The sequence below is a fragment of the Protopterus annectens genome, chromosome 12.part0, assembly GCF_019279795.1.
Source record: "Protopterus annectens isolate FY-2018-M chromosome 12.part0, PAN1.0, whole genome shotgun sequence".
In the NCBI taxonomy this organism is placed as follows: Eukaryota; Metazoa; Chordata; order Ceratodontiformes; family Protopteridae; genus Protopterus; species Protopterus annectens.
In genome coordinates, this window is record NC_056746.1 from 5,584,624 (window position 1) to 5,612,398 (window position 27,775).

Genomic DNA, 27,775 nt, shown 5'->3' on the forward strand with positions numbered 1-27,775 from the left:
GCTACATGAACTCAATGAAGAACTAAACCCGCACATAAGGCAGCTGTTTAATCTTAGCCTTACCACAGGATATGTGCCCAAGGAGTGGCGTACGGCAACTGTGATCCCACTCCACAAAGGCGGTGCCTCTACGGACCCTGGTAATTACCGCCCCATAAGCTTAAGCCTGGTCTGCAAAGCTATGGAGAGGATCATAATGGAACTCCTAAACAAGGACATAGGGGACTTGCAGACCTTGGACCCAGCCCAGTTTGGCTTTGTCAAGGGCAGATCTTGCCTTTTGAACTTGGTCGACTTCTTCGAAACAGTTACCAAGGCCATTGATGAGGGAAAGGCAGTCCATACAGCCTACCTTGACCTTGCAAAAGCTTTCGACACAATACCCCACTCTGGTATCGTAGAGAAACTTACCAGCTTAAATGTAAACCCATATGTCACAAGATGGGTTGCAAACTGGCTAAAGGACAGAACCCACAGGGTTAGAGTTGCTGGAGCCATGTCCGACTCCAAGCCGGTTACAAGTGGTGTCCCACAGGGCTCAGTCCTTGGCCCCCTATTGTTCGGCATCTACTTCTCAGAAGTACAGGCAAACATAGGAGGACTATGGCTGACAAAGTTTGCGGATGACTGCAAGCTGGGTGCCATAGTGGATAGTACATCGGACACAGACATCCTTCAGAGGGGTCTCACGGAAACTGATAGCTGGTGCCAGAGCCATGGCCTGAAGTTAAACGCAAAAAAGTGTATAGTCATACCCTTCGGGAAAAACATGGTAACCCCAAGCTACCATATAGGTGGCAACCCACTAAGCACAGAAGAGGTTATCAGGGACCTGGGTACCCAGGTTGACAGTGGCCTCTCGTTTGACACTCACGTTGCTAAAGTGGTTCGAAAGACCTTCTACATTGCCCATCTGATCATGAAGGGATTCACATCCAGATCAAGTGAGGTCATTGTTCCCCTGTACTCTTCACTTATCAGACCAATGATCGAGTACAATGCCCCATTCGGGATGCATCTCACCCGACACCTGCAGCAATTGGAGAGACCCCAAAATTTCCTCACCAAAAGGATAAAGGGACTCCAAAACCTGTCACATACTGCCAGACTGAAGAAACTCCAACTCTATTCAGTTGCATACCGTCTGCTCAGAGGTGACCTGTGCCTGACATACAAGGCCATGACCAACCCGGAATTAATGGACATGCTCCACCTCAAAAAATCCAAATCCACCAGAACCACTAGAGCAAGTGACTTAAATCTATCCCTCCAGCACGTCCTATTTATATTCGTGCTAAGGTTTATCATCCAGAGACTCCCCATGCTGTGGAATAAAATCCCAGTCCATGTGAGTCAGAGCACCTCGCTGGCTCTGTTCAAGAGAAATCTTGACCGGTGGATGGGAGATCGTAGGTTTACCCCGGGAATCATCTCTGTGTCACTGCTGGACAGAGGCACAACAAACTAATGGGCACATTATTTGTAACATAAGGGGTGGCGTAAGTCACATAACTTTGGGCTAGGCTTATAAATGCCTTATGGCAGATAGGTTCATAGGTTTATACTAGGCTATCTAGTAACCGTAAAGGAGTCCCTGTGCTTTTGTCATACCACAGGCTTGACATTACTTGATATTTGGAAAGATTTACTGTTGTGTGTTCATCTCTGCTCACAGTTGCTGGCTGCAGCCTTGATACACAATTGTGGAGGGCACACCTTCTCTGACAGAATCCAGTCCCTGCATTAAGTCTCTACTCATCTTTTGTTTCAATGTGTTGTGTTTTGTGATTACAGCTTTTCCCATGGTCCTTCATGCCAGTTGCAGTAGTGGCATTCTAGAGCTGATTTTGAGTGTAGTAGTCACAAATTGTATGCCTTTTCTTCCACTGGATGTACATCTCTAAAATTCATCTCATTCCCAGAGATGGCCCTCCCTGGACTCCTCTGTACCCACCCAGCCTTCCTCATGAGTTTTTCATAATGCAAAACCTCACACATTTTTTTTTTAAGCTCCATGTTGGCTGTGCCAGACATGGTTCCAACTGCTTCTGCCTCATCTTGAGAAGCTCCTGTTCTTGAAGCCATCATTTGTCTTAATATGTGCATCGGATAAGTCACACTTGGCCCTTAAATCCTTTCATTTAATTGTTTGGGTTTTCTCTCTTAAAGGACCACTACGGGCAAACAATGAAAAAACATATATATTTTATCTTGCCATGATTTACTGCACCTCCTAAAACTGCCTGCAGCAAAATAAGTACTCGTTCCTAATTTTATTTTTTTTTACTCTTGTCTGCCCTCATGAGGGCAGACATTGTGATTCCTTTGGAAAGCTAAATCTGTCTCAATGCACAGAGTGTGAGAACAAATAGCCCTGCCATTTGTTGTCAGACTAGACTTCCATTCACTTCTAAGTTTGAGAGTCTGCAGCTCATGTGTCATTGACTGGTATGTGCTGAGTTTCACAAATGTTGTTCCTATTGATGTACTACACATTCTTTGAAAGAAACTTGCAAAAATGTCAACAAATTACCGAGATAAAAAAGGCTTTTCACAAGTAGCAGTTTTGCAAGTTTCAATTCCTGGCCAAGTTACTCCTCCCATCTCCCCTCCTTCAGTGGGCTACAGTCTCACATTTCCAGCTTGGGTAGATTCAACAATTTCGTCAGCTTTGCATGACAATAGACATCAAAAAAAAATCACAGCCTGGTGTGCCACTGTTCCCTTATGTGTCTCTTCACTTCTGAATAGCATTTCCTCAGGAATAAAAAAAAAAAAAAAAAAAAAAAAGCACACACATCAGTCCAGAGTTTGGGCCAATTTCTCCATTTCTTAATGTGCACAGTAAAACATTCAGTTTATAATGCATTCTGGCTGCTGACATGGTTATCTTTACATAGTTATTCTCTTACAGCATAACCTGAACTTATGGTATTCAATGCCAAGCTTCACAACAGTTCTCAGTTTCTTAACAATGACCTCCCAAGGCTCTGATGTGACCTAGTACTTTGTCAATATACTGTAAATACACAGATTAATACAAATATTTGTGCACATATGACGCATACAATAATACACATATACCATCATTAAAACAAGATAAATGCAAAATAAATCATATCAATATAGTTATGATTTCTAGTTTATGACCCTGTTTGTCTATGGAAACTTTTCTGAATTTATGTTCAATCAATTCTATATTTGTTGTATAATATCTTGTTTAATTGTTTCTCAATATTCTAACCACTGTATGCTGCATCAATTGTAAAACTCTGATTGTACTCCTTTTATATTTTCTATGCTCTTTGTGCAAAATAGCTATGTTTGTATAATTTATTTTTATTATTTTTTATAATTGTTTACTATGTATCTGGAGCTTTTCTTCCCGAGCCTCCGCTGAAAACGGTCACCTTGTGTCCAGTTGTTCTAACCTGGTAAACAAATGGAAAATTAATGAAAAATAAAATATACTAAGAAAATCAATCAATATGCCAAGAAAAATCCAAAACTTAACAAAAAAACACAGAAGGAAGGAACATGTTTCCTTGATGCTGTCATGAAAATCCCACTCACTTATTCAGATATTATGGGCGAACATATAGTCAGGCGCACTGATGTCCCACTCACCAGGCTAAACAAGGAGAAGGTTACGGTCAGCTGCCTGTCGGGTGCCAGGATCCACCACATAACCCACACACTCGGGTCACTCCACAACAAGTACAAATATGACTCTGTCATTGTCTGCGTTGGTGTGAATGATCTGAGACGCACTTCCCTGGACTACATGAAAAGAGATATGGAAGAGCTCTCCGGTCTTGTAGCCCAGGCAGGTATGACCCTAGCCCTGAGTAGTGCTCCAACATCACCCAGAATTATATTGCAATACAAGGACAAAATGATTGACTTCAACAATTGGCTAAGCTTGTCTTTCTAAGGGGATCCACTATCTGTCTGCCTGGGACGACATGGTCGACAGACCACAATGCTTTGCCAGAGATGGTATGCACCTGTCGCCCCTGGGATTCTGGATACTGGCTATGGCTCTTGCTGCCCCTATAGTGCCTTTTTTAGACAAGGTTCAAATGACAAATATTTACCACCGTAACAGGAACAGGCAAGCAAAAACTGAGGGTAATGCTACTCAATGCTAGAAGTCTAAATCTCAAAATGCAGTCACTCGAGGCATTCCTTAAAATGGAGAACATCGATATCTGTGCAGTGACTTGAGACCTGGTTCAAGGCTCCAGAGAGCACCCCTGCACTACCAGGCTATAACTCGTACCACACTTTTTGGCCATGTAACCTGGACCGAACACCAAAGGCGGAGGTGTGTCCATACTCATTAAGGATATCCAAACCTCCAGGCTAGTTGCTCAGCATAATGCATCAGAGGTTATCCAAGTGCAACTAACTCTGGGCAAAACTACAATCCAAATTGTAGCTTGCTACAGATCTCCCACCATGCCCCAGGATTACCACTCCTCTTCTTGATATACTGGAAAATATTAGGGTTCTGCCAAGCACCCTAATAATGGGAGATTTCAACTACCCCAACGTTAACTGGGAAAACTACTCGTGTACCGACTCCTTCGCTTAATGCTTTCTGGAATTCATAAATTCCAATGCCCTTGATCAACTTATCCACACCCCCACCAAGGGCAACAATATCCTAGACCTAGTCATTACCAGCATGAGTGACCGGTGTTCCACACCTGAAGTCAACTCCTAGTTAGGTCTGACCATAAGTTAATCACCCTAGATATCCACATTCCGCCCCCATCCCCATTAAGGAAACAATGGTAAAAAATTTCTCCATAGCCAATTTCATGCTTCTTAAGACTGAAGTGGTGAACTTCACGACACCCATGCAGACGGACAATAGAGGTACGACTGCTGAATCCTACACAAATGCACTTTATAAGCACTTGCATGAGTGCATGGATCGTGCTATCCCAAACAGAACCAAGGTGCTATCCTCCAGTCTTGTGGTCCCCTGCCATAAACAAACTGTACAACAGAAGGAAGAAATTGTTGCAAAAGAGTAAAATCCCATGAGTGGTGGCGCTCCCTGGTCAGCCTCAGTAAGAAGCTGAGATCCTTTATAAGAGCCTCCAAAGCTAGCTACGAAAACAAAATCGCCACTGATTCTAAGGACAACCACAAAGCATTCTATAGCTATGTCAAGAATCTCAATGGCAACACCCAGATCTGCTCTGAGTTGCAGCACAACGGCACGAAAATTACAGAACCAGCTGATATTGCCAACATCCTGGCAGATAGGTTTAGTGCTAACTTTACCCCCCTCTCACCCTCTAAAGGGCTCATATCTACACAGGAAGAATGCAGAGTCCCTGTAATCACAACTACACAGGTAAAGCTGCACTCTCTAAAGCCAAAAACACAGCATCCATGGGACTGGACAGCATTCCAGGCTGTGTATTACACGATCTTCAGAACAAACTGGCTCCCCACCTAAGCACCATGTTCAATCATAGCCTCACATCAGGCTTTGTGCCCAGTGAATGGCGCACAGCAACAGTTATCCCACTCCACAAAGGGGGAGCCAACACTGATCCCGGAAACTCTCGCCCTATTAGCCTGACGGGCCTGGTCTGCAAGGCCATGGAACGTATCATCATGGAACTCCTAAACAAAGACATTGGTAACCTCCAAACTCTGGACCCCACCCAGTTCAGGTTTGTGAAAGGCAGATCATGCCTCCTGAACCTAATCGATTTTTTTTTTTTTTTTGAGGCAGTCACCAAAGCCGTAGATGAGGGTAAGGTGGTTCACACAGCCTATCTTGACCTCGCCAAGGCTTTTGACACCATCCCCCATTCTGGATTTACAGCTAAACTCACTAAACTCAGTATAAAGCCCTACGTCACAAGATGGGCTGCCACCTGGCTCACTGACAGAACCCACACTAAAAGTTGCTGACTCCAAATCTGACTTCAAACCAGTGACAAGTGGCGTACCACAAGGTTCAGTCCTGGGACCTCTCCTGTTTGGTATCTACTTCTCTGAAGTACAGGCTAACACAGAAGGCCTCTAGCTAACTATGTACACAGATGACTACAAACTAGGAGCCACAGTCCAGTCCCCAAATGATGTGGACATCCTACAGAAGGGCTTCACTGAGACAGATGCCTGGTGTCAGAGCCATGGCCTCAAGCTCAGTGCTAAAAAGTGCATTGTCATCCCCTTTGGTAAAAACTCTGTACCCATGAACTACCAGATAGGCAGCAGACTAACACCAAATGTGTGATAAGAGACCTTGGGACCCAGGTGGACAGTAGTCTCCTTTGATAATCGGATTGCCACAGTAGTCAGGAAGTCCTATGTGGCACACCTCATCACAAAAGGGTTCTCATCCAGGAAAAAGAGGTCATTGTCCCCCTCTACTCTAAAGTTCATTAGACCCATTATAGAGTACAAAGCCCCTTTTGGAATGTACCTCACAGGACATCTGCAGCAGCTGGAAAGGCCACAGAAGTACCTCACAAAGAGGATTACTGGCCTCAAACAGATGCCCTACACTGACCCATCTCAAAAAACTCCAGCTTTACTCTGTAGCATATCGCCTACTCTGAGGTGATGTCTGCCTAACATATAAAGCTATGTCAAACCCAGAGCTGTTGGACATGTTACAGCTAAAGTAATCCCAGTGCCTCAGAGATGCATGCTCTAAGGACCTAAACCTGGTCACCACAATAAACAGGACATGCTGGAGGGATAGATTCCTGTCCCAGAGACTTCCCACACTCTGGAACAAGCTACCTATCTATGTCAAGTAAATTTCCTCATTAGCAGTCTTGAAGAAAAATCTTTGGATGGGAAATAGGAAATATGCCCCGGGAATCACTTCTGTGGCTCTGCTTGACAGTGGCAGAGGAAAATAACTTTCTTGGGTGGCATAAGCCAGGGAACCTTGTTGGCTAGGCTTGCTTCAGCCCTTGGGCTGATAGGTTTATAGGTAGGGTACTAGGCTATTATTAGACTAAATACAATATTATGTAGCATTGAAATGTGCTGACATTGTAAGGGTGACAGTTCATTATTTACCCATAAAGTAAATATCAGAGTGGACAATTTCAAATACTGGATAAAGAGGAGGAGAGGAAGAGAAGAAAGAGTGAGAAAAAGTATTTGTTAGAAGTAATAATTAGGGTAGATATGGGAAGCAGGAGAAAAAATGACTAAAAGTAACATTACAACTAAGAGAAACGAAACCAAGGAAAAGAAGAAATAACATGGACAACAAGATTTAGTGTGTGTGTGTGTGTGTGTGTGTGTGTGTGTGTGTGTGTGTGTGTGTGTGTGTGTGTGTGTGTGTGTGTGTGTGTGTGTGTGTGTATAGTATAAAAGAACTATAAAGCAAATCTGCACTGATAACTGCGTGCTGCCCTGCTGAGGGGGACACTTGTGCAAGTGCAATGGACTGGCTCCAGTAGGACGGTGTTGGCCGCATACCTCTCAACATCAGAGAACAAGAAATCTGGACAAGGCCATAAGTAATAGGGGACAAAGGCCCATAAATTGGAACAATTTATAAATGTTGCACTTACAAACTTAGAAAGTTGATCAACAGGCTTTGCATTAGAGTGAATTTTCTTAAGGATATGAAGTCTGAAAATTAAATGCCTGTCAATTTTCTGACTTCACTGTTCAATGATTTGCCAGTGATTTGACAGAAAACTGCAATGTTATGAAAAACAGACAAAAAATCTGGACTTTCTGCAAACATTTGTATTGTTGAGAGAGATGGATGGGAGTCTTGAACCAACACCCATCAATCATTTTCATCTGTGTGCCAAAGCCATTACAGCAGTGTTTTGCAGAGAGGTGAGAAAAGCCTTAAATTGACTGGTATGTTTGTTTTGTTTTATTTTACATTTGTTGACTGGGAGAGTCCAACTGGATTACAAGCCCATTTTCAGTGAAGGCCTGGGGAGAAAAGCTCCAAGAGAACAATTTTTTTTTTTTTACAAAACAGTTTTAAGGACAGACTTTTAACATACAATTTCCATAGAAGAGACTTTGACATGCACATTAACAGGATACATTTGCTCTCTTCAGTATAATGCATTTTGGAAGATATTCCTAAGTTTAGGATTCCTGTGATAGATTTACTGTCGGAGTAAAAGCAGAGAGACGTAGAATAAGGCTCTGAGAGAGCAAATGATGTTCGCTATAGTTGAGAAGGATACCAAATTGATTTACAATATGTCTTCTCCTGGTTTTAGTTTCTTATGGAGAGCTCAACATTGCTGGAGTAATTTTCCCTAACTCCTGAAGAGATGGGATGAGCAGTAGATTAACAGTCCTAAGTGGGTACAGTACTATGATTGGTTGGCTTAGCAGAGTTACTTACGTTAGGTGAAGTGTTCTAATGAGACATTAGCCAGGGGGGATACAGGCGCACAGTTGATTATTCAAAAAGTGAGTTTTAACAAGTTTCTTGAACTGTGATGGGGATTTGTCGTCAGTTATGTGGGCAGGAAGGGAGTTCCAGGTTTTTGCTATATAGTGGCTGTAGACAGACTTACCAGCTTCATTGTTATATTTGGTTACTTTGAGGTTTGTGTGCTAGACCTCAAGGGCCTGGCAGTTGTATAGGGTTGCAAAAGATTTTGTAGGGCTGGGGTATTTTCAGAGTTCTGTATTATTTTGTGGGCTAGTGATAGTTGATTGAGTTGAAGTAGTAGTGGTAGTTCTAGCCAATTAGGCATTCACAGTGATGTGTTCTGATGGGAGAGGTTGTAGCGAATTTGGCTATCTTATTATTACAACTATCAGGTTTGTTTAGGTCAGATTTGTGGAGATTTGTAAGCACGGGTCAGATTTGTGGAGATTTGTAAGCACGGGGGAGGCATAAAGTAGGGTGGATAGTAGGTGAGCCCTCACTATTGTAGTTTTGGAGTGGTCAGTGAGTAATTTTTTATTGCAATACAGTAGGCCAAGTTTTATATGTACTTTATGGTTCTAGAAATATGTAGGTCAAATCTAAGGTGATTATCTATTTCAACCCCGAATAGTTTGGTATGATTTTGGGGGTGATTGCGGTCTTGTTAAAGGAGGAGATGAAGAAAGAATCAGTGGGAGGTGTGGCTCTTTGGGAGCTAAAGAGTACTGGCTTTGTTTTACTTGGGTTCAGAATTAGCCTTTGGTTTGTAATTCAAGTTTCTGCTAGGGAAAGCATTCTTGAGTTAGGGAGTGAAGGATGTCCATTGATTTGGCTGCACATATTATAGTGGTATCATCTGCATATTGCACTAGTGAGGCTTTAGGAATACTGCTTGGGAGCGGATTGGTGAAGAGGGTAAAAAGAAGTGGCTCCAGGATGGAGCCTTGGGGTATTCTAGGGAGACCGGTAGGGAGGGTGAGAGTTGGTTTTGCCACATAACAGCTTGTTTCCTTCCATCTAGGTAGTTTTTGAACCATGAGATGGCAGGGGTGGTAAGGTTTAGAGTTGCTAGTGAAAGAAGGAGTTTATTGTGGTTAACCATAATGGACAAGTCGAGAAAGGTGACGGATACAAGGAGTCCATTCTTTCTGTGAGTGTTGACAATGTTGGTGAATTCTGTTAGTGCGGTGGAGGTGCTATGGAAGGGTCTAAAGCCATGTTGGTGTGTTGCTTTTGGATTATTTTCTAGGAGATGTTTCATTAGTTGCTTGTGTATTACCCTCTCTGAAATTTTAGATAAAGGGGTAGTATGGCTATAGGGCGGTAGTTACTAGTTACGGAGTTCCAGGGAGGTTCCCCCTTTATGTAGAGAGATGATATGTGATATTTTCCATAGCTTGGGTACTATACACTCTGAGATGGACCTGTTAATTAGGATGGAGAACAGGATATGATATGGCTTCTGCAGCCAGGTGGAGGTATTCAGCAGGTAATTTACCTGCAGCTAGAGACGTTGGTTTGAGCTTGCGGAGTAGTTTTTCAATGGATTTGGTTGGTTCAGTGTGGAAGCTGAACTTGAGGCAATTGTTAGTTGGGGGTGTGGGGGTGGATTTGCAGGGATGGGGATGTTGTCATAGGGTTGGTTGTTTGCAAGGGTCTGGATGGTTTCCGTAAAGTATTTATTAAATTGTGTGGGGATGTCTACTTGGTTATTATCTATTTTTGGGGTTGGGGTAGTTGTTTTACCTGGTTGTAGAATAGAGTTAATTGCTGCCCAGACTTTTTGTGGGTTGTAGTTCAACATATATTTGTTTGTTCAATTGGGATTTACTGTTTAGGTAGTTGGTCCAGGCCTTTTCTTTTTTTGAGGAGGGATTTTGTGTCTGGGGCTAACCAGGGGGCATATTTAATTTTAATTCTTGTTGTTCTGGAGGGGGAGTGATGATTAAGTGTGTTGAAGAAGGCTGTATTGAAATATAGTACAGCTTCATCAAGATGTAGGTTTTTTAGGGGGGTCTAGTTGCGCATTTTTAGTTTGTTTATAAAGTTGTAGCAGTTAGTGTTTTTGGTTTCTAATCAGGCATGTAGATATTTAGGTCAGTTGTGGTGATTTTGATCCGAGTAAGAATGTGGCTTGGTAACTACTTGGTGTCTGGTAGACACCCTGCTAGGGATATCAGTGATGGGTGGGATAAGGGTATCCAAACTAGAGTGGATTGTTGTTTGGTTCTCTTGTCTGTTCTTGTGGGGAGAAGTGATGAGTTGGGTTAGGCCATGTAGGTTAATATGAGAAAGTGGCTTATGACTGGAACAGTTTTGCCAGTCAGTATTAAGGTCGTCTGATATTATGCGTTCCTGGGGGAGGGAGTTGGATATCCATTCTAGGAGTTTTTCTGTAATGAGGATATTGTTGCCTGGAGGGATGTAGCACCCTATGATGTTGATGTGTTTATTATCATTAAGTTTTAGTTTTGTTAGCGTGAGTTCAACTTTGAGGTCTAGGGTTGTTATGTCTACTTTCTCAAGGATGAAGTGAGATTTATACACTGTAGCAACACCCCCCTCCCCCTTTTTTTACCTATTCTATCACTACGAATTATACTTTAACCTGGTGGAGTGATTTCATTGTTGTGGTTGCCTGGTTTAAGCAAAGTCTCTGTTAGTATGACTATCTCGGGTTGATAAAAGGAGTAGTGCATGAAGGTCGTGGACTTTGTTTAGTATACTTCTGACATTTTAAATTTAAAATGAGGAGCGTGGATTTGTCTCTGTGGAGTTAGGGTATCATTCAGGTTGAGGGTTGGGGCTCCTAGATTTTGTGGGTTTGGGTGTATATCACTGCAGCTAATGAGTTAGGTTCGGAGGTAAAAATAGAGTTTGAGTAGTTTGTTTAGGGTCTTTAAGTTCTTTATAGTTTGAGACTGGTAGTGTGATGGCTGTGATCTGTGTGCATAGTGGTGAATAAAGAAGGTTTGGTAGTGATATGGGACTAGTTGAGTAAAAGGGTGTGTTGTAATAATGTTAGTGGAAGTAGTTTTTCTTGGTACATGGATAAAATTAAGTTGTTTTTGGTGGTTGGTGATAGAAGTTAGCAGTGGGAGTGTGGGCACACCTAGGAGCAATAGTAATAGGTGTATGTATGTGGGTTTGGGTAGTTTGGGCATGGTTTGGTTGGGTTTGGTCATGAGTGAGAGATCTGCTTGGGATGGGGTGGGTGTGGTGGATGATGAGGTGTTTGTGATTGTAAGTTAGCTAGATGGAAGACTGCTTTACAGGATGTGGAATAGTGGAAGAGAAGGAAATGGGTACAGGGGTGGGGCAGGTTCAGTGATTGGTGGTTAGCATGATGGGCATGGCTAAGTTCAGTTGAAATGTAGCACTAGTGGGGGTGGGTGGGAATAGGAAGCAGGGAGGGGAGTGGAATGAGCCCGAACACAGCGGGGCTAACACTAACTTCTATTGTATCAATGGGCTTACTTGTTTGTTTTCTTTGTACACCAAATGTATCTTTCCACTTGTTTCTGTTTACACGAAATGTGTCTGGCTGTATTGTACTAGTATAATTTACTTGTACTGATCCAGGCACACTGAAAAAGGTCTGGGGAAGCTTCCTCACCACAAGCAGGCCAAAAGATAACTTTCAAAAGGGCGCCACTCAAGAAGACCAACTAATATAAACTAGTTAATGTGCATGGGGGAGGAGGGAGATGCAAAATGGGGGAAGGTATAACCAGAAAAGCAGGTAGAGATCTGGCCCGCCCCTTCACAGAAGACTGCAAAGAAAAGCAATCCGCATAACAAGTGGAAGCCTTGGAGCTGTAATGTAAGTGTAAGCAAGGAAGAGGTAGAAACAGGACATTAGGAGTGTAAGCAGTTAGTTGCAGAAACACTACTTTAAGGCCTTTGGTGTGCAAGTAATACAAAGGAAGGTAAATCTATCTGGGGGACAAAATACACCAAGTAAATGGTACTTGCCTTACTTTAAGTATTCAGTGTGGAGGCAGATCTATTTGGGACAAGATACAGCAAGTATATTGTTAAGTCATTCCACCCAGTGGCAATAGACAAAGCTATAGTTGCCTGGGGGGGGGGGGGTCTTGCAGGTGTGCATGCCGGCCAAAACAATGTTTAAAAAATAACTAGTAAAAGTAATAAATGTGCTGTAAATGAAAATGTAAATAACCAGTTACAATGTTTAAAACATAACTGTTAAGGACCACATCTGCTAATAACAAGAACTGTAAATATCCAGTCACCTATGCAAACTTGTCTGGTAGGTATCCTTATTAAAAAGTGTTATTCTTGGCTTGCAATAACTGTAGGGAGAAACCGGACCGTAGCAGTGATTTTAATCTGGCAATGTTGCAGTTGCTGGGGGGGGGAGGACCCGAGCTGCGATGATGCAGGTAGACCAAGTGCACTATGCAGACTTGTCTGGTAGGTATCCTTATTAAAAAGTGTTATTCTTGGCTTGCAATAACTGAAGGGAGAAACCGTAGCAGTTGTGTGGGTGTGGGTTGCTGTATTTGTGGAAGGTGGATGTGTGTCTTTAAGTGTGGTGCGAATGTTATGCATTATGAAATGGAGAGATTAAGAGTAAAATTTTGCTCAGTGAAGTCCCTAGCAATTTCATCACTGCTTGATTCAGACATATACACATTCCCTTGTGTTTGTCAGTACTATGTTTGAGTGCATTGTTTTGGAGTGTGGTATCACTGCTACACTGCTGGTACTCTTTCAATACAAGTATATGCTTCTCCAGGAGTCTGTTGCTGAGAGGATGAGAAACACGCTACAAGTATACAACTAAGACAGACTACATAAAGCAATACTAAGAAAGTACTAGGTCACATCAGAGGCTTGGGAGGTCATTGTTTAGAAACTGAGAACTGTTGTAAAATGTATCATTAAATACCATAAGTTCAGGTTATACTATAAGAGAATAACTATGTAAAGATAACCATGACAGCAGCCAAAATGCATTACAAGTTGAACATTTTTTAAAATGTGCACAGTGAAATAGATAGACTGGCCTAGACTCTGGACTGATGAGTTTGCTTTATTTATTTATTTATTTTTATTCTTGGGAAATGCTATTCAGAAGTGAATAGACATACAAGGGAACAGTTTTAGTGGCACACCAGACTATTTTTTTTATGTCTATTGTCATGCAAAGCTGACTAAATAGTTGAATCTAGCAAAGCTGAAAATGTGAGAATGTAGCCCACTGAAGGAGGGGAGATGGGAGGAGTAACCTGGCCAGGAACTGAAACTTGCAAAACTGCTCCTTGTGAAGTCTTTTTTTATCTCAGCATTTTGCAAGTTTCTTTCAGTGAATGTGTAGTACATCAATAGGCACAACATTTGTAAAACTCGGCGCATACCAGTCAATGACACATGAGCTGCAGACTTTCAAACTTGGCATTTTTTTTCAGGTGTTCCATTCTAAGTGAATGGAAGTCTAGTCTGACAGCAAATGGTAGGGCTTTTTGTCCTCAGTCTGCATTATGGGACAGATTTAGCTTTCCAAAGGAATCACCATGTCTGCCCCCCATGAGGGCAGACAAGAGTAAAAACAAAATACAATTAGGAATGAGTACTTATTTTGCTGAAGGCAGCTTTGGGAGGTGTAGTAAATCATGGCAAGATAAAAACAATATAAGTTTTCTTCATCATTTGCCCGTACTGGTCCTTTAAGTAGTGAGCATTGAGTAATTGAATTAATTTATTTATGTGTGTACTTGTTGTATGTATGTTTACTTGAGCCACTGGTTGATATTTCAGAAACTTGTACAAACTGCTCCGCTCTGGTTATAGGCAGGTTTGTGTATATGGTCATTATTCTTAAAAGAGAATTATGCACATCTTAAAGTGGGGATCTTTAAGAAGTGCAGAAGTCTGATTTGTGTGAAGGATGCTAATACAATAAGAATATCTGCTTTATGTAATTTGACTTTCTTAGTAGCCTGTTCCTGTGTGCGCCTCCTTGTTCCATCTGTGTACTTTGAGAAATTCAAGGTAGCCTTTGTAAATGGGCAAGTCTCTCTCTCTCTCCCCTAGGTACCTTGATGTGTCCCTGTTCCTGAATGTTGATCAGAATTAGTTCAGGGATGTTGTGGTGGGTTTTGTGTACCTGTCTGGTAGGGAGATATCCTAGGTATAGCTTGAAGGTCAACTGTGGGGAGCCAAATAGAGTGCAAAAAATGCATGCAGCTGTCACACTTGCTTGGGTATCTTCTGAAACAGACTGGTTTGATCACACCATGAAATATTTGAAAAGAAATATTAGCAAGCAAGTTAGTTTTGTCAGATTCAAGTTTGCTGGCTACCAAAAATAGACATTGTGTGGGACAGGTAATTACCTTCCAAGAAGATGCAGTAGATCTACCATAGTAGACAGATGAAGGGCATGAGTTAATGTAAAGAAGAGAAAAGTTTTAGGTTTTTAGGAAGTAGAAGTTGGAGTGTAATGTATGTCTTTGAGAAGGCTGAAGCAGGGAAAAAGATAAGACTGGTAGCACATCTAAACTTGCGGTGTAAGGTGAGCAGGTGAGGAAGTGTTAGTGGGTAGGACTTGGGTTTTGGAACCCTTGCAAATTAAAGGCATAACCATGTTTGGTGTGCGTGTTGTCTTAAGATGTTTATTTGGTTGGGGGATGTTAGTATGAATGTTTTCTTTCTCTTGAGTATGAGCTCTCAACTCCAGTAACCAGTCTGAGAATAAGGACTGATGACTGGCTTTGTGAAAAGAAATGAGTATAGATAGGAAAAGGAAGGTGGAAGTTTATTGCACTTTGTATATCAGGAGATAGGTTTTTTATTATGATTGTTGATAGCAGTGTGTCTTTCAACATAGGAATATTCCAGCTTTGGAAAGGAACAGTGCAGTTAAATGTTCCATTACATTTACAGGAACAAGTGGAGCATTTTGGGTATTTATATAAAGTTAGCTTGGCCCACTCTCCTTTATGGAACTGAAAGCTGCTTCTAGCATCTAATTCGTAGCCATATAACGTTTGATCCAGTGTTCTCTTCCTTCCTCCTCAACCTGTGGTTTGTTGAAGCCAGCATCTCAGACTTTTCATCTCTGGCTCTGCCTCCTCTCCTGTAATGCACTGCCCTCCCTAGGTCTCGTATCTCCTTTGTGAATTCTAGCCGTCGGACGTGATTGTCAAAACTGTGTAGCCAAGTGTTTTGCTGTATTTTTATTTTTCCTCCTGTCCTGTGGTTCTAGGATTGTTTCCACTTTTGTGGCATATTTAGTGACAAGATTGTAGTGTAGCTTTGACCTGTTAGTCTGCACTGTTCTTCTTTGTATGTGTTGGTGGTGATCTCTCTGCCTCCGTTTTTCTGAGATTTTCTTGCCCTAAATAATAGTATTTATTTCTGTTTGATCCATGGTTCTGGGATTTAAGTATGTTTTGGATTTATGCAGTGGACCACTTTGGGAAGTGCAGACACACGCACTTCAGCATATTTGCCCTCTGTGTGTTGAACTATTTGACTCCCATGACTAGACTTTAGAGAGACCCGATTATTGAGATGTCTGTTGGTGGCATTACAGCAGTCTCTTGAGGCTCACTAGTCTTCAGAGAGACTTATCTACTGTGTTATCCATATGTAATGTGTCCATGAAGCTTCTTTCAAATGTAACAGATGGTATGTCATGTGCAGCAGGCAGCAGCGTCACAATGCTCCGATACACCGGGATGTGCCTTTGTAATTTTGGGGACTGCTTAAAGGCATTTTTTTTTTCTCAATGTCTCTGTTAATGGATTCACCTTGTTTGGGTCTGAAGTTAGACGCACCTAAGAGTGAGCAAGAAGAGATGTCTGCAGTGGGAGTTTTTCTACCCCATGAAGGACCTTTTCTAGGAACTGGGGGGGGGGGGGGGCTACTACTTCTTAAATCCCAACAGCTCTCCCAGGGCAGTCCCGGTGAGGTTTTTCTGTGGCAGAGGGTAACACTTCAGTGGCTGCCTCTCAGGGACAGGGGAATCCTTAGAATCAAGGCTTCTGAGATCACTTTTCTGGCAAGCCTTTCCAGTGCTTTTCAGTGGTTGCACAACTGATGTGCTCTATAGACAGGGGGTGCTTGTTTCTCCATCCAGAAGCTTGGGAGGCCATCACATCAGACACTTGACTCATTTCCCAAGGCTGTTCATTCCCTTCTTGTTTCAAACAAGGATACCTATGTTCCACCCCAGTAGCGAAGGGAAGCAGCAGCAGAGGTATAAAAGCTTCTCTCAGAATGAGCCATCCAAGTGGTCCCACCTGACCAAGGAGGATCTGAGGGCTACTTGAGATTCTTTAGTGTCAAAATTCAGGACCTCTGGCCCATTCTGGACCTTGGCAGACTGAATACCAATGTAAAATGGAACAAATTCCAGATGGAGACACTGCACTCCGTTCTTTTCGTGAGGAAGGGTAATTGGATGTGCTTGGTGGTCATCAAGGATGCCTGCTACCTCATAAAGATAATGAGGCATTCCAGGAGGTTCTTGCACTTCTTTTGTTTTGGAGACTCATTACCAGTGTGGAGCACTGCCTTTGGCTTCATTACAGTTCCCTAGGTGTTCACCAAGTGTATGGCAGTGGCAGACTGGCTGAGGCTGCAAGGAGTCCTGGTCTTGTCTTACTTGGATGGCTGGCTCCATAGAGACACCGGTGTTATCTGATTCAGGTGAGGGGCTGTGTTCAGTTTTGCCTCTCCTTGGATAGCTGGCTCCATACAGACACCAGGGTGTCTGATTCAGGTGAGGGACTGTCCATTCCAGTTGTGCCTCTCCTTGGGTATCGAAGTGAATTTCAACAACAAATGTTAAATAAAATAAATAAATAAAGTCCAATCTGGAACTGGTTCAAGTTCTGTAATTCATTGGATGCCAGTAAGTCACCACCAGTCAGGTTCCCAAATTGCCTCCCTCCAGACTTCTATCGTTGCAGCTTCAAGCCAGGCAGGTTTTAAGTTCTCAGAGGCTGTTAGCCTCTAATTCTAAGGCTTCTGGCTTGATGGCTGTCTGTCTATCTTGTGTTGCTAGGGATTTTCATGAGGGTTCTTCAGTGGACCGTATCGGTTCAGTGGTCAAATACCTCTTATCCAGTGAACTTCCCAGTTTATATCACAGACATGCTGTTGACACATTTCTTGGTGGCTGAACTGATCAGGTTCTAGTGGGTAGTCTTTTTTTTTTTTTTTTGTCTCCGCCCAAGGTCGTAGTTACCATAGGCACTTCTACTGGAGTGGGGTATTTCGAGGGAAAGACGGCCAAAGGTACGTGGTCTTCATCACAGGACCAACTTCATGTCAGTCTCTTGGAGGTGAACAGTCCTCCTAGCATTGTAGGCTTTTCATAACTTCCTCTCCAAGGGTGTAATAGCCATGCAGGCCAACAACATGGCAGTGATTTGGTACATAAGCAAGGCAGAACCTGATCCTATAGCCTGTGTCGAGAGGCCATGAGAGTGTGGCAATGGTCCTCTTAATGCTTTCTGATAGCAGTGCACTTCCCTGGGATATCCAACATTCTGATGGACACCTTGAGCACGAGCATTCTCATGCCTCATGAGTGGTCCCTCAATCCATTGGTGGAAGTATGTGTGTTCAGCCGTGGGGTCAGATCTCTTTGCATCCCCCTTGAACACCAAATGCAGCAGTTTCTTCACTGTGATCCCTCCCAGGGGACTGTCAATGAGGGATGCAGTACTCCATGTTTAGTCCCTGGGGCTCCTGTTTGCACATCTTCCTACATCCACCCTGATAGTTTTATTCTGTGAAAGGTTTTTTAATTAGTAAACCCAGAGGCCATATAGCCAGAGGAATTGCTACTTTTGCTGGCATTTTTTTATACATACATACCTCCTCAGATGATTTTGCAGCTGCTGTATGGTCTAACACACAACTTTTGTGGTCCATTACAAGCTGGATATTCACTTCAGATCAGGTCAACTTTTGTCACTACCATTTTGCAGAGTGTTCTCTTAATGATGCGACCCATTGAGTCTGGCTGGCGCGACCGGCCTACAGGTTGAGGTGGTTGGAAGAGACCTGGGATATGAACGTTTTGCAATTACTAGAATGCTAGATCTGTGTTGTCTTCTATTTGTCTCAACCATGCTTCTTCCTTCCCCACTTCAGAGTTGTCATCTTTGTGTGGCACCCGGTGGACTGTGCACACCAGCCCGAAGTCTAACACTGGGATCCTTGCTTCGGTCATTCTTAATTGTGGTTGGGGTACTTCCCAGGTGTTTCTAAAGTGTAGTTAGGGCAAACTTGATCTGATGAGACCTTGGGAGAGCGGAGTGTGTCATAGGAAAGGCGGTGGTGCATCTGAGTAGCCGGCATCAGATTTGATAACTAAGATGACCTGGCTTTAGCTTTGCAGTAAGTACACACACTGTTCTATTACTTCATTACAGAACTCGTTTAACCTTTTTAAATGCATATAATAACAAAAATTGATGTTTAAATACAGTTGCAGACTGTGCTCCCTTGGGTGGGTAAGTGGGGTGTAGCAACTGTGTCTGAGACACTGGCGATGCACAGTGGTAGTGGGCTGTATAAACCTGCCTGTAGTGGCCATGTTGGCCTGTGCTGCATCAGGCAGGGACTACGAAGTACATGTAGGAACAAGGGAACAGTTGCCTACCATGTGACATTTGCTACTGGAGAGGGTGGATGTGCCAGTATGGCTTCCCTGGCAAGAACAGTAATAATTTGAAGTGTTGGGACCAAGTAGGGTGAGTCTCAAAACGGAGACTGGCTGAAAAAACTGATTTGCATTCCAAGTCTCAGCCATTTCTCGGGATATTTCCTTTTTCTCTGAGATATGGCAGTCTGAGTTAAGATCAAGGTGGTGCAAGGGGGCCCGCCTCCCTCCACAAAAAAAAAAAAAAACTTTAAAGGAGATGAGCGATGTTAGAGATTTGTTGTTTTCCTGGATTTTTGATCTGTCCACCCTCTCCCCTGACTTGACACTGTGTATTAGGAATGTTGATATTTCACTGGGGAGCCATCAAGAACAGATGGGATGTAGGGCTCTTCCTAACATAAAGTCGCCCAGCACTCCACCTATCACAAAAACAAATGAGCTGATATTGAGTACAGATAGTGGAGAATAATGGGTAGGGTCTGTCGGTGGTGGTGGTGGTGGGTGGGTGGGTGGATGGATGAATGTGTGCTTTCGGACATGTACCTATTTTAACTTTGTGATACTGCCAGTCTGATGATTGTTGCTCTGTATATTGGAAAAATGATTTAATGTAGTGCCCCAAAATTTTTTAACTAGTAAACATTGTTCAGACAGTTTTGAAAAAGTAAGCATTGTTTTCATGTTTTGTTTCACAGGATGATTTATTATTTGGATCCGTCTGTCCTGACTGGTTTGTCTTGCTTTGTCATGATTATCTGCCTGGCTGATTATCTCATACCAACCCTTGCTCCAAGAATATTTGGCTCTAACAAATGGTAAGTGTATACAGAAGCACTTTTACACCTTTAAAAGCTGTTTAAAAGTTGTGCATTGAAATGTGTGCTGATGTTCATCGTGCATACAGCTGCAGTAATCACAGATGGGTTTTCAGCCGTCAGGCGGTCCCTCGGTCGGCCGAATTCCAAAGTCTTGGTCCGGCGTCGGTTGTCGTCGCTTACTCTTCTGACGTCAGTAAGGCCAGAGTATACAAGACACAGCCGACGCCATGTTCTTCAGTCTTTTTTGCCGCGCGGTGCCCGAAGCAGAAGCAGTTCGCAAGTGCCGGTCGGCCAGCTCCTGAATTACGAAAAATTGGAACCGAAGTCTTCTTTAAAGCTAAGTACCCCGTTGGGGAAACTTTTCTTGCCTCATACCGATGTCAGAAAAAGTTAATAATTGTATTTCTTGTGGGAAGCAAATACCGCATAAGGATTTCCATTCCCTTTGCATACCTTGTTTGGGCCCAGACCACGACGTCTCGGGCTGTCGCTTTTGCGCTACCTTCAATAAACGCACTATCAAGCGTCGGGCGGAGTTCGCCCAACACTACTTTGGTAAAGCTTTTGATTATAAAATGTCGTCGGACACTCCGACTACCGTTTTGTCCAAAAAACGCAAGGAAAAGGACCGACACCACTCCGGTTCTCAGCGAGACGCCTTTGCAGTCCCTGACTACCGACGACACTCCTTTGGCGGTGTCCTCTGTACCCGAGACCGCTGGGTCCTCGGCCCTTTCCCAGACTACAACCGAAGCCCCTGCTAATGTCGAGCCTACTAATGTGGACAGGTCCACCTCCACCCATGGTGTATTTAGGCCCTCATCTTCTTTTTCAATAAAGGCTTTTACTAAATCCAAAGCAGCCAGGCATCCCACCGAGGCCTGTTGCACAGGGCCCATCTCCTGGACCCATGCCTAAGAAACAGATGCTTAAAATGGCTGAGGATTTAATTACTCTCATCAGAGGTTCTCAGTCCCCTCCTGACAAGAGACCCAGAGTGGAGGAAGAATCTCCCTCTTCTGATCAGGGATCCATTTTATCAGAACATTCTGATGCAGAGGAACACTCTTACTCCCCTTTTGAGGATTCGGATGCAGAACAGTCCATTCCTTCTGTATCCCCTCCTGAGGATTTTTCTTTTGGGGAAACCTTGTACACTTTGAGGGAACACTTCCATTGGGAAGGCCAAGACTTTTCAGATTCCAAGAAAAGACTTAGGGAATTTCTTTGGTTACCTCAGCACAGACCTCTGGCTATACCCCCTGTTTTGGATGTACTGGATGATGTCTATTCGAGGCTTGCCTTAACCCTGATTCTCTGCCTCCTGCACCAGTAAAACCTGATAGGTATTACAGAGTACCCAGCTCTCACCAATTTCTCTACAAAGGCCATAATGCTGACCCTGAAACCATTTCACAAGGCCCCAAGGGATTAAAGGCCTCCACTGCCAAGAATCCACTCCCTGCAGAAAGGGAATCCAGATCTCTAGAAAGGTGGGGTAAAAGGTATATACCTCGGCCACCCTAGCCATGAGGGCCTTAAACTGTCAGTTTCATATGATTAAATATCAACAGTACCTGTTATCACAATTAAGGAACAAAATGTCTCAACCTGAACAACCAGATTTAAAAGAGTTACAGGATATGATGCATAGTGCGGAGCAAGTGGGTAAACACACCTTACAATGTGGTTATGATGCCCTAGAGGCTTCCAGTAGAGCGGCTGCCACAGGATCAGTCATTCGCAGGCATGCCTGGCTTAGGGAACAAAATTTGCCTGATCATGTGAAAGCTAAACTTCTTGATGCTCCTTTACAAAAGGATGTACTATTTGGTACTAATGCTGAGGAGATGCTACGGAAAATGGAAGAAAAAGCCAAATCTATGCAAACTGTCAAGGCTTTCTTACAGGTCCAACCACCACGTTTTAGCAGAAATTGACCTTCAAAAAACTGGTCCTTTCCAGCCACTGACAAGCCCCAAAGAGGTAGATACAGACGCACAAGGGGCAGAGGGCAATCACAAGGATCATATAGAGGCAGACAATGGCAATCTCCAGCACCAAGAGGTGGTGAAGACAGTGCACAACAATACAGGAAGCAAACCCAATGACTCCCTCATTTCCATGCCAAGCAAGTCTCAGCTGGCAGCACCTTTGGGAGGGAAACTAGCATTATTTGCAAGCAATTGGCATATTGTCACAACAGACAAATGGATACTGGACATTATAAACAGAGGCTACAAATTTCAATTTCACACTCTTCCAAAAATGAGAGGCATGCCAAACCTGCCAAAAAAATCAAAGGGCAGAGGCACAACTGCAAATTTCAAAGCTCCTAAACATGAGAGCTATACAAAAGATACCTACACACCAACAAGGTCAAGGTTTTTATTCAAGACTTTTTCTGGTACCAAGAAAAGGAACCGACTGGAGACCCATTTTGGACTTATCCATCCTAAACACATTCCTACTCGTACCAAAATTCAAGATGCTCACATTACAGCAACTTCTTCCCATGCTGGGCAAGGAGTTTTGGCTGGTAACATTGGACCTCAAGGAGGCATACCTGCATGTCCCAATCGGACAAAGCTGCAGAAGATACCTCAGATTCCTTGCAGGTTCAATCCACTATCAATTCTCTGCATTGCCCTTTGGCTTATCTACTGCGCCCGGAGTATTCACAAAGTGCCTGGCATCAGTGATTGCCTACTGCAGACTTCAAGGGATACAAATTTACCCTTATCTGGACGACTGCCTGATCCAAGCGGACAGCAAACGCATATTACTGGAACATCTGGCATATGTGACACGGTTACTGCTTTCTCTGGGCTATACCATCAACAAGGAGAAATCAAGGCTAACGCCATCTCAGAAAATAACCTTCCTGGGTGCCAACTTGGACACAAACACCCAGATGGCATATCTTACGCCAGAAAAACAAGGGCAACTATCTCAGTACTTCGAAACACTAGCAAAAAGTACCAGGCTTACTGCAAGGAAAATCCTGCAGGCTCTGGGATTCATGGCATCTTGCATTCTTCTAATCCCATGTGCAAAGCTGCATATGAGGAAACTTCAATGGTACCCAAAAAATCTATGGTCTCAACAGTATGGCACCTACAAAATCTATGGTCTCCACAGTCACAGTTTGGAAGCAATTATACCAATAATTCCATGTTTGCAAAAGGAATTTCTATGGTGGGCCCAAGCATGTCAAGTAAACACAGGCCTTCCATTCTGCAAACCTCAAGCAAAACAAGTCATAACCACAGACGCCTCAGATTACGCCTGGGGGGGTGCACATGAAGGACAGGTGCATTCAGGGCAGATGGTCCCAAAAGGAAAAGCACCTTCACATCACATCAATCAAAAAGAAATGCTAGCAGTAATAAATGCAATTACAGCTTTCAAGGACTTCCTGCATCCAGGACAATTACTGATAAGAACAGACAACACCACAGTAATGTGGTACATAAACAAACAAACCCTAGAACACAAAAAAGGAAAAAAACTAAGGGTAATGCTGCTCAATGCCAGAAGTCTGAATCTCAAAATGCACGCACTCGAGGCCCTTCTCAGTATGGAGAACATAGATGTCTGTGCTGTGACAGAAACCTGGTTCAAGGCTCCTGAGAGCACCCCAGCACTATCAGGTTTTACCTCATATCATGCGTTCCGGCCCCAAAATCCGGACAATACCAAGAAAGGAGGGGGTGTATCCATATTCATCAAGGACTCCCACACCTAAAGACTGGTTGCAACGCACAATGCATCGGAGACCATCCAGGTGCAATTAACCATAGGCAAGACTGCTCTGCAAATTGTAGCATGTTACAGGCCACCCTCACAAACTCAGGAACCTCACATGGCCTTCCTGAAAACACTAGAGGGGATAAATGTATCACCAAACACCATCATACTAGGTGACTTCAACTACCCTAATATAGACTGGGAACACTACTCAAGCCCAAACACCCTAGCCCAAAAGTTCCTGGAATTCATAAACTCAAATGCCATGGAACAACTAGTTACCATCCCCACAAGAGGAGATAACATACTTGACCTCATCATCACGAACATGGGAGCACAATGTTCAACACCGAAGTATACCCCTCACTGGTGAGATCAGATCACAAACTAATCTCGCTGGAGGTCCTCATCCCACCCCCACCTGAAATAAAAAGACCACAGTAAAGAACTTCTCGAAAGCTGACTTCACACTTCTAAAGACTAGTGTGGTCTCCTCTAAGGCCCCGAGCCATGGAAAACAGTACACATGCCGCTGAATCACTTACAAATGCCTTCTACCAGCACCTGCAGGACTGCATGGATAAGGCAATCCCAAGCAAAACAAAGACTCTCTGTACCAAAGGCAAGCGTCCAGTCTGGTGGACCCCAGCCATAAACAAACTCTACAACAAAAGGAGGAAGCTACTACAAGATAGAGCAAAATCCTTAAAAGGTAAGACACCCTTGATCACTATAAGTAAAAAACTAAGAGCTCTCATAAAATCATCCAAAGCAAATTTTGAGAGAAAAATAGCTAAAGACTCAAAAGACAATCATAAGGCCTTCTTTAGCTATGTTAGAAACCTGGGAGGAAACTCCCAGATATGCTCAGAACTAGTTCAAAATGATGTGAAGATTACTGATCCTATGGACATTGCCAACATACTGGCTGACAGGTTCAGTGCAAACTTCTCCCCCCTGGCGCCCAAGAGGAGAGATATCTATACCAAATGATTGCAGCCCGCCAAACATCTCCAACGCACAAGTGAGAACTGCTCTCTCCAAAGCAAAAACACAGCATCCATGGGACCTGATGGTGTCCCCGGCTGTGTGCTCCACGAACTCAATGAGGAATTAAACCCACAGCTAGGACAGCTGTTTAATCAGAGCCTTACCTCTGGATACGCACCCAGGAGTGGCGCACTGCAACTGTGGTCCCACTTCACAAAGGCGGTGCCTCCACCGACCCTGGAAATTACCGCCCATTAGCTTGACAAGCCTTATCTGCAAAGCCATGGAGAGTATCATAATGTACCTCATAAATAAATACATATGCAATTTGCAGACTTTTGATCCAACCCACTCTGTCTTTGTCAAAGGCAGATCATGCCTTTTAAACTTGGTTGACTTTTTCAAACAGTCACCAAAGCCATTGATGAGGGAAAGGCAGTCCATACAGCCTACCTCGATCTGGCGAAGGCCTTCGATACAATACCCCACTCGGGTATCATTGAAAAACTCATCAGCTTAAATATTAACCCATACATCACAAGATGGGTTGCAAACTGGCTGAGTGACAGAACCCACAGGGTCAGAGTTGCTGGCGCCATGTCAGACTCAAAGCCTGTCACAAGTGGTGTCCCACAGGGCTCAGTCCTAGGCCCACTCTTGTTTGGCATCTACTTCTCAAGTACAAGCAAACACAGGAGGGTTATGGCTGACAAAGTTTGCAGATGACTGCAAACTGGCCATAGTAGAAAACACATCTGACACAGATATCCTTCAGAAGGGTCTCACAGAAACGGATAACTGGTGCCAGAGCCATGGCCTAAAGTTAAATGCCAAAAATGCATAGTCATACCCTTCGGGAAAAACAAGGTTACCCCTAGCTACCAAATAGGTGGCAATCCACTGAGCACAGAAGAAGTTATCAGGGACCTGGGGACCCAGGTTGATAGTAGTCTGTCATTCGACACCCATGTAGCTAAAGTAGTTAGGAAGACCTTCTACATTGCCCACCTTATCATGAAGGGATTCTCATCTAGATCAAGGGAGGTCATTGTCTCCCTCTACTCATCACTCATCAGACCAATGATTGAGTACAATGCCCCATTCGGAATGTATCTGACCCGACACTTGCAGCAGCTGGAGAGGCCACAAAAGTTCCTCACCAAAAGGATAAAGGGTCTCAAAAATCTGTCCTATGCTGCCCGACTGAAAGAACTCCAGCTCTATTCAGTCGCACGCTGCTCAGAGGTGACCTTTGCCTAACATACAAGGCCATGTCAAACCCAGATTTGATGAATATGCTTCACCTCAGAAAATCTAGATCCATCAGAGCCACAAGGGCGGGAGACTTAAACCTCGACACGGCTATTAATAGGACGTGCTGGAGGGATAGATTCATCATCCAAAGACTCCCTATGCTGTGGAACAAAATCCCGGTATATGTGAGGCAGAGCACCTCGCTGGCCTTGTTCAAGAGAAATCTTGACCAATGGATGGGAGATCGCAGATATACCCCAGGGATTACCTCAGTGTCACTGCTCGACAGAGGCACACCAAAATAATGGGTATATTTCCCCATACTAAAGGGGTGGCGTAAGCCACAAAACTATGGGCTAGGCTTGTAAATGCCCTTGGGCAGATAGCCTAGTATGAACCTATGAACCTATGAACAAGGAGGAACACATTCATACCCCTTGTGCAGACTAGCCATGACTCTTTGGAACTTGGCTCTGGAAAGACAAATCGAACTTCAAGCACAGTACTTGCCAGGACTGGAAAACACACTGGCAGACACTCTAAGCAGAAATATGACAGATCCACACGAATGGAAGTTACATCCTCAGGTGTTTACAGAGATAATCCAAGCGTGGGGGAGGCCAGACATAGATCTTTTTGCCTCCCACAGGAACCATCAACTGAAAAAGTTTTGTTCAAGGACCTTTCATCCAAAGGCCTGGAAAGTGGATGCCCTTTCATTCAGTTGGACAGCATGGACAGTTTATGCATTCCCACCTCTGCCCCTTCTGCCCAAGGTGCTTTTGAAAGCAAGAACAGACAAACCGAGGATGATACTGATTGCTCCAGATTGGCCAAGGCAACACTGGTATCCACTCCTGAGGAGCCTAACACATACTCCTCCCTGGTCCCTGCCTCTAATGCCTCTTCTACTGACTCAGAACAGCTACAAAACTCTTCACAGTCAGCTGAAAACACTCAACCTCGCTGCATGGAAAATTCCTTGACACCACAACAGTCCCTACTCTCCAAGGAGGTGCAGGATGTCATTTTGGAGGCCAGAAGACCATCTACTAGAAAAGCTTACTCCGCAAAATGGAAGCGGTTTTGCTGTTGGAATGAGAAAAGAGGCCAGGACCCTAGAAAATTGAACTTGCCTCAGGTTTTACAGTACCTAGCTGAACTGCTGAACAGTGGACTTTCATTTTCTTCCATAAAAATACATGCCTCAGCCATTTCTGCAGAATTCAACACGGATCCTCCTTTATTCTCTCACCCACTCTTACGACAGTTCCTCAGAGGGGCTAAGAATATAAGACCTCCAAGGAAGCAACCAATTCCAGCCTGGGACCTTAATTACATACTAGAAAAAATAATATTGCCTCCCTTTGAACCTGCTGCCTCAACAGATCTGCAATATTTGTCCTGGAAAACAGCTTTCCTTCTGGCCATCACTTCAGCTCGTAGGGTTTCTGAACTACAGGCCCTCATGGCGGTGCAGCCCTTCCTCATATTCCATCAGGACAGGGTTTCCCTTCGTACCAACCCATCTTTTATGCCAAAAGTGGTATCCAGGGTAGCCTTAAATCAAGCCATACACCTACCTACCTTTTATCCTAACCCTCAAAACAAAGGGGAGAGGCTGCTTCACTCTTAGACATCCATAGGCAGCTACGTTATTATTTGGACAGAACAAAGTCCTTCAGGAAATCAGAACAACTTTTTGTGTCCTATGCCGTAGGGGCTCAAGGGAAACCAGTTGCCAAACAGACCATTTCCAAGTGGATTGGCCACTGCATACGGTTTTGTTATTCCTATCATGGGAAATCTGTCCCTACTGGTATCAGATCTCACTCCACCAGGGCCACAGCCACCTCTACAGCCTTCCTCAGAGGTGTTCCTACTAAGGATATTTTGGAGGCAGCC

General features: G+C 43.7%; 1 protein-coding gene across 1 annotated transcript in view; it reads left to right on the forward strand.

The window, feature by feature from the left end:
• Nucleotides 1-27,775, forward strand: part of ARL6IP1 (ADP ribosylation factor like GTPase 6 interacting protein 1) — a 301,643-nt gene that overhangs the window by 56,671 nt on the left and 217,197 nt on the right. Inside the window, exon 3 of the mRNA XM_044089045.1 lies at nucleotides 19,754-19,873. Within this exon, the coding sequence (XP_043944980.1) occupies nucleotides 19,754-19,873 (120 nt within the window). The remainder of the gene's footprint in view (nucleotides 1-19,753; nucleotides 19,874-27,775) is intronic.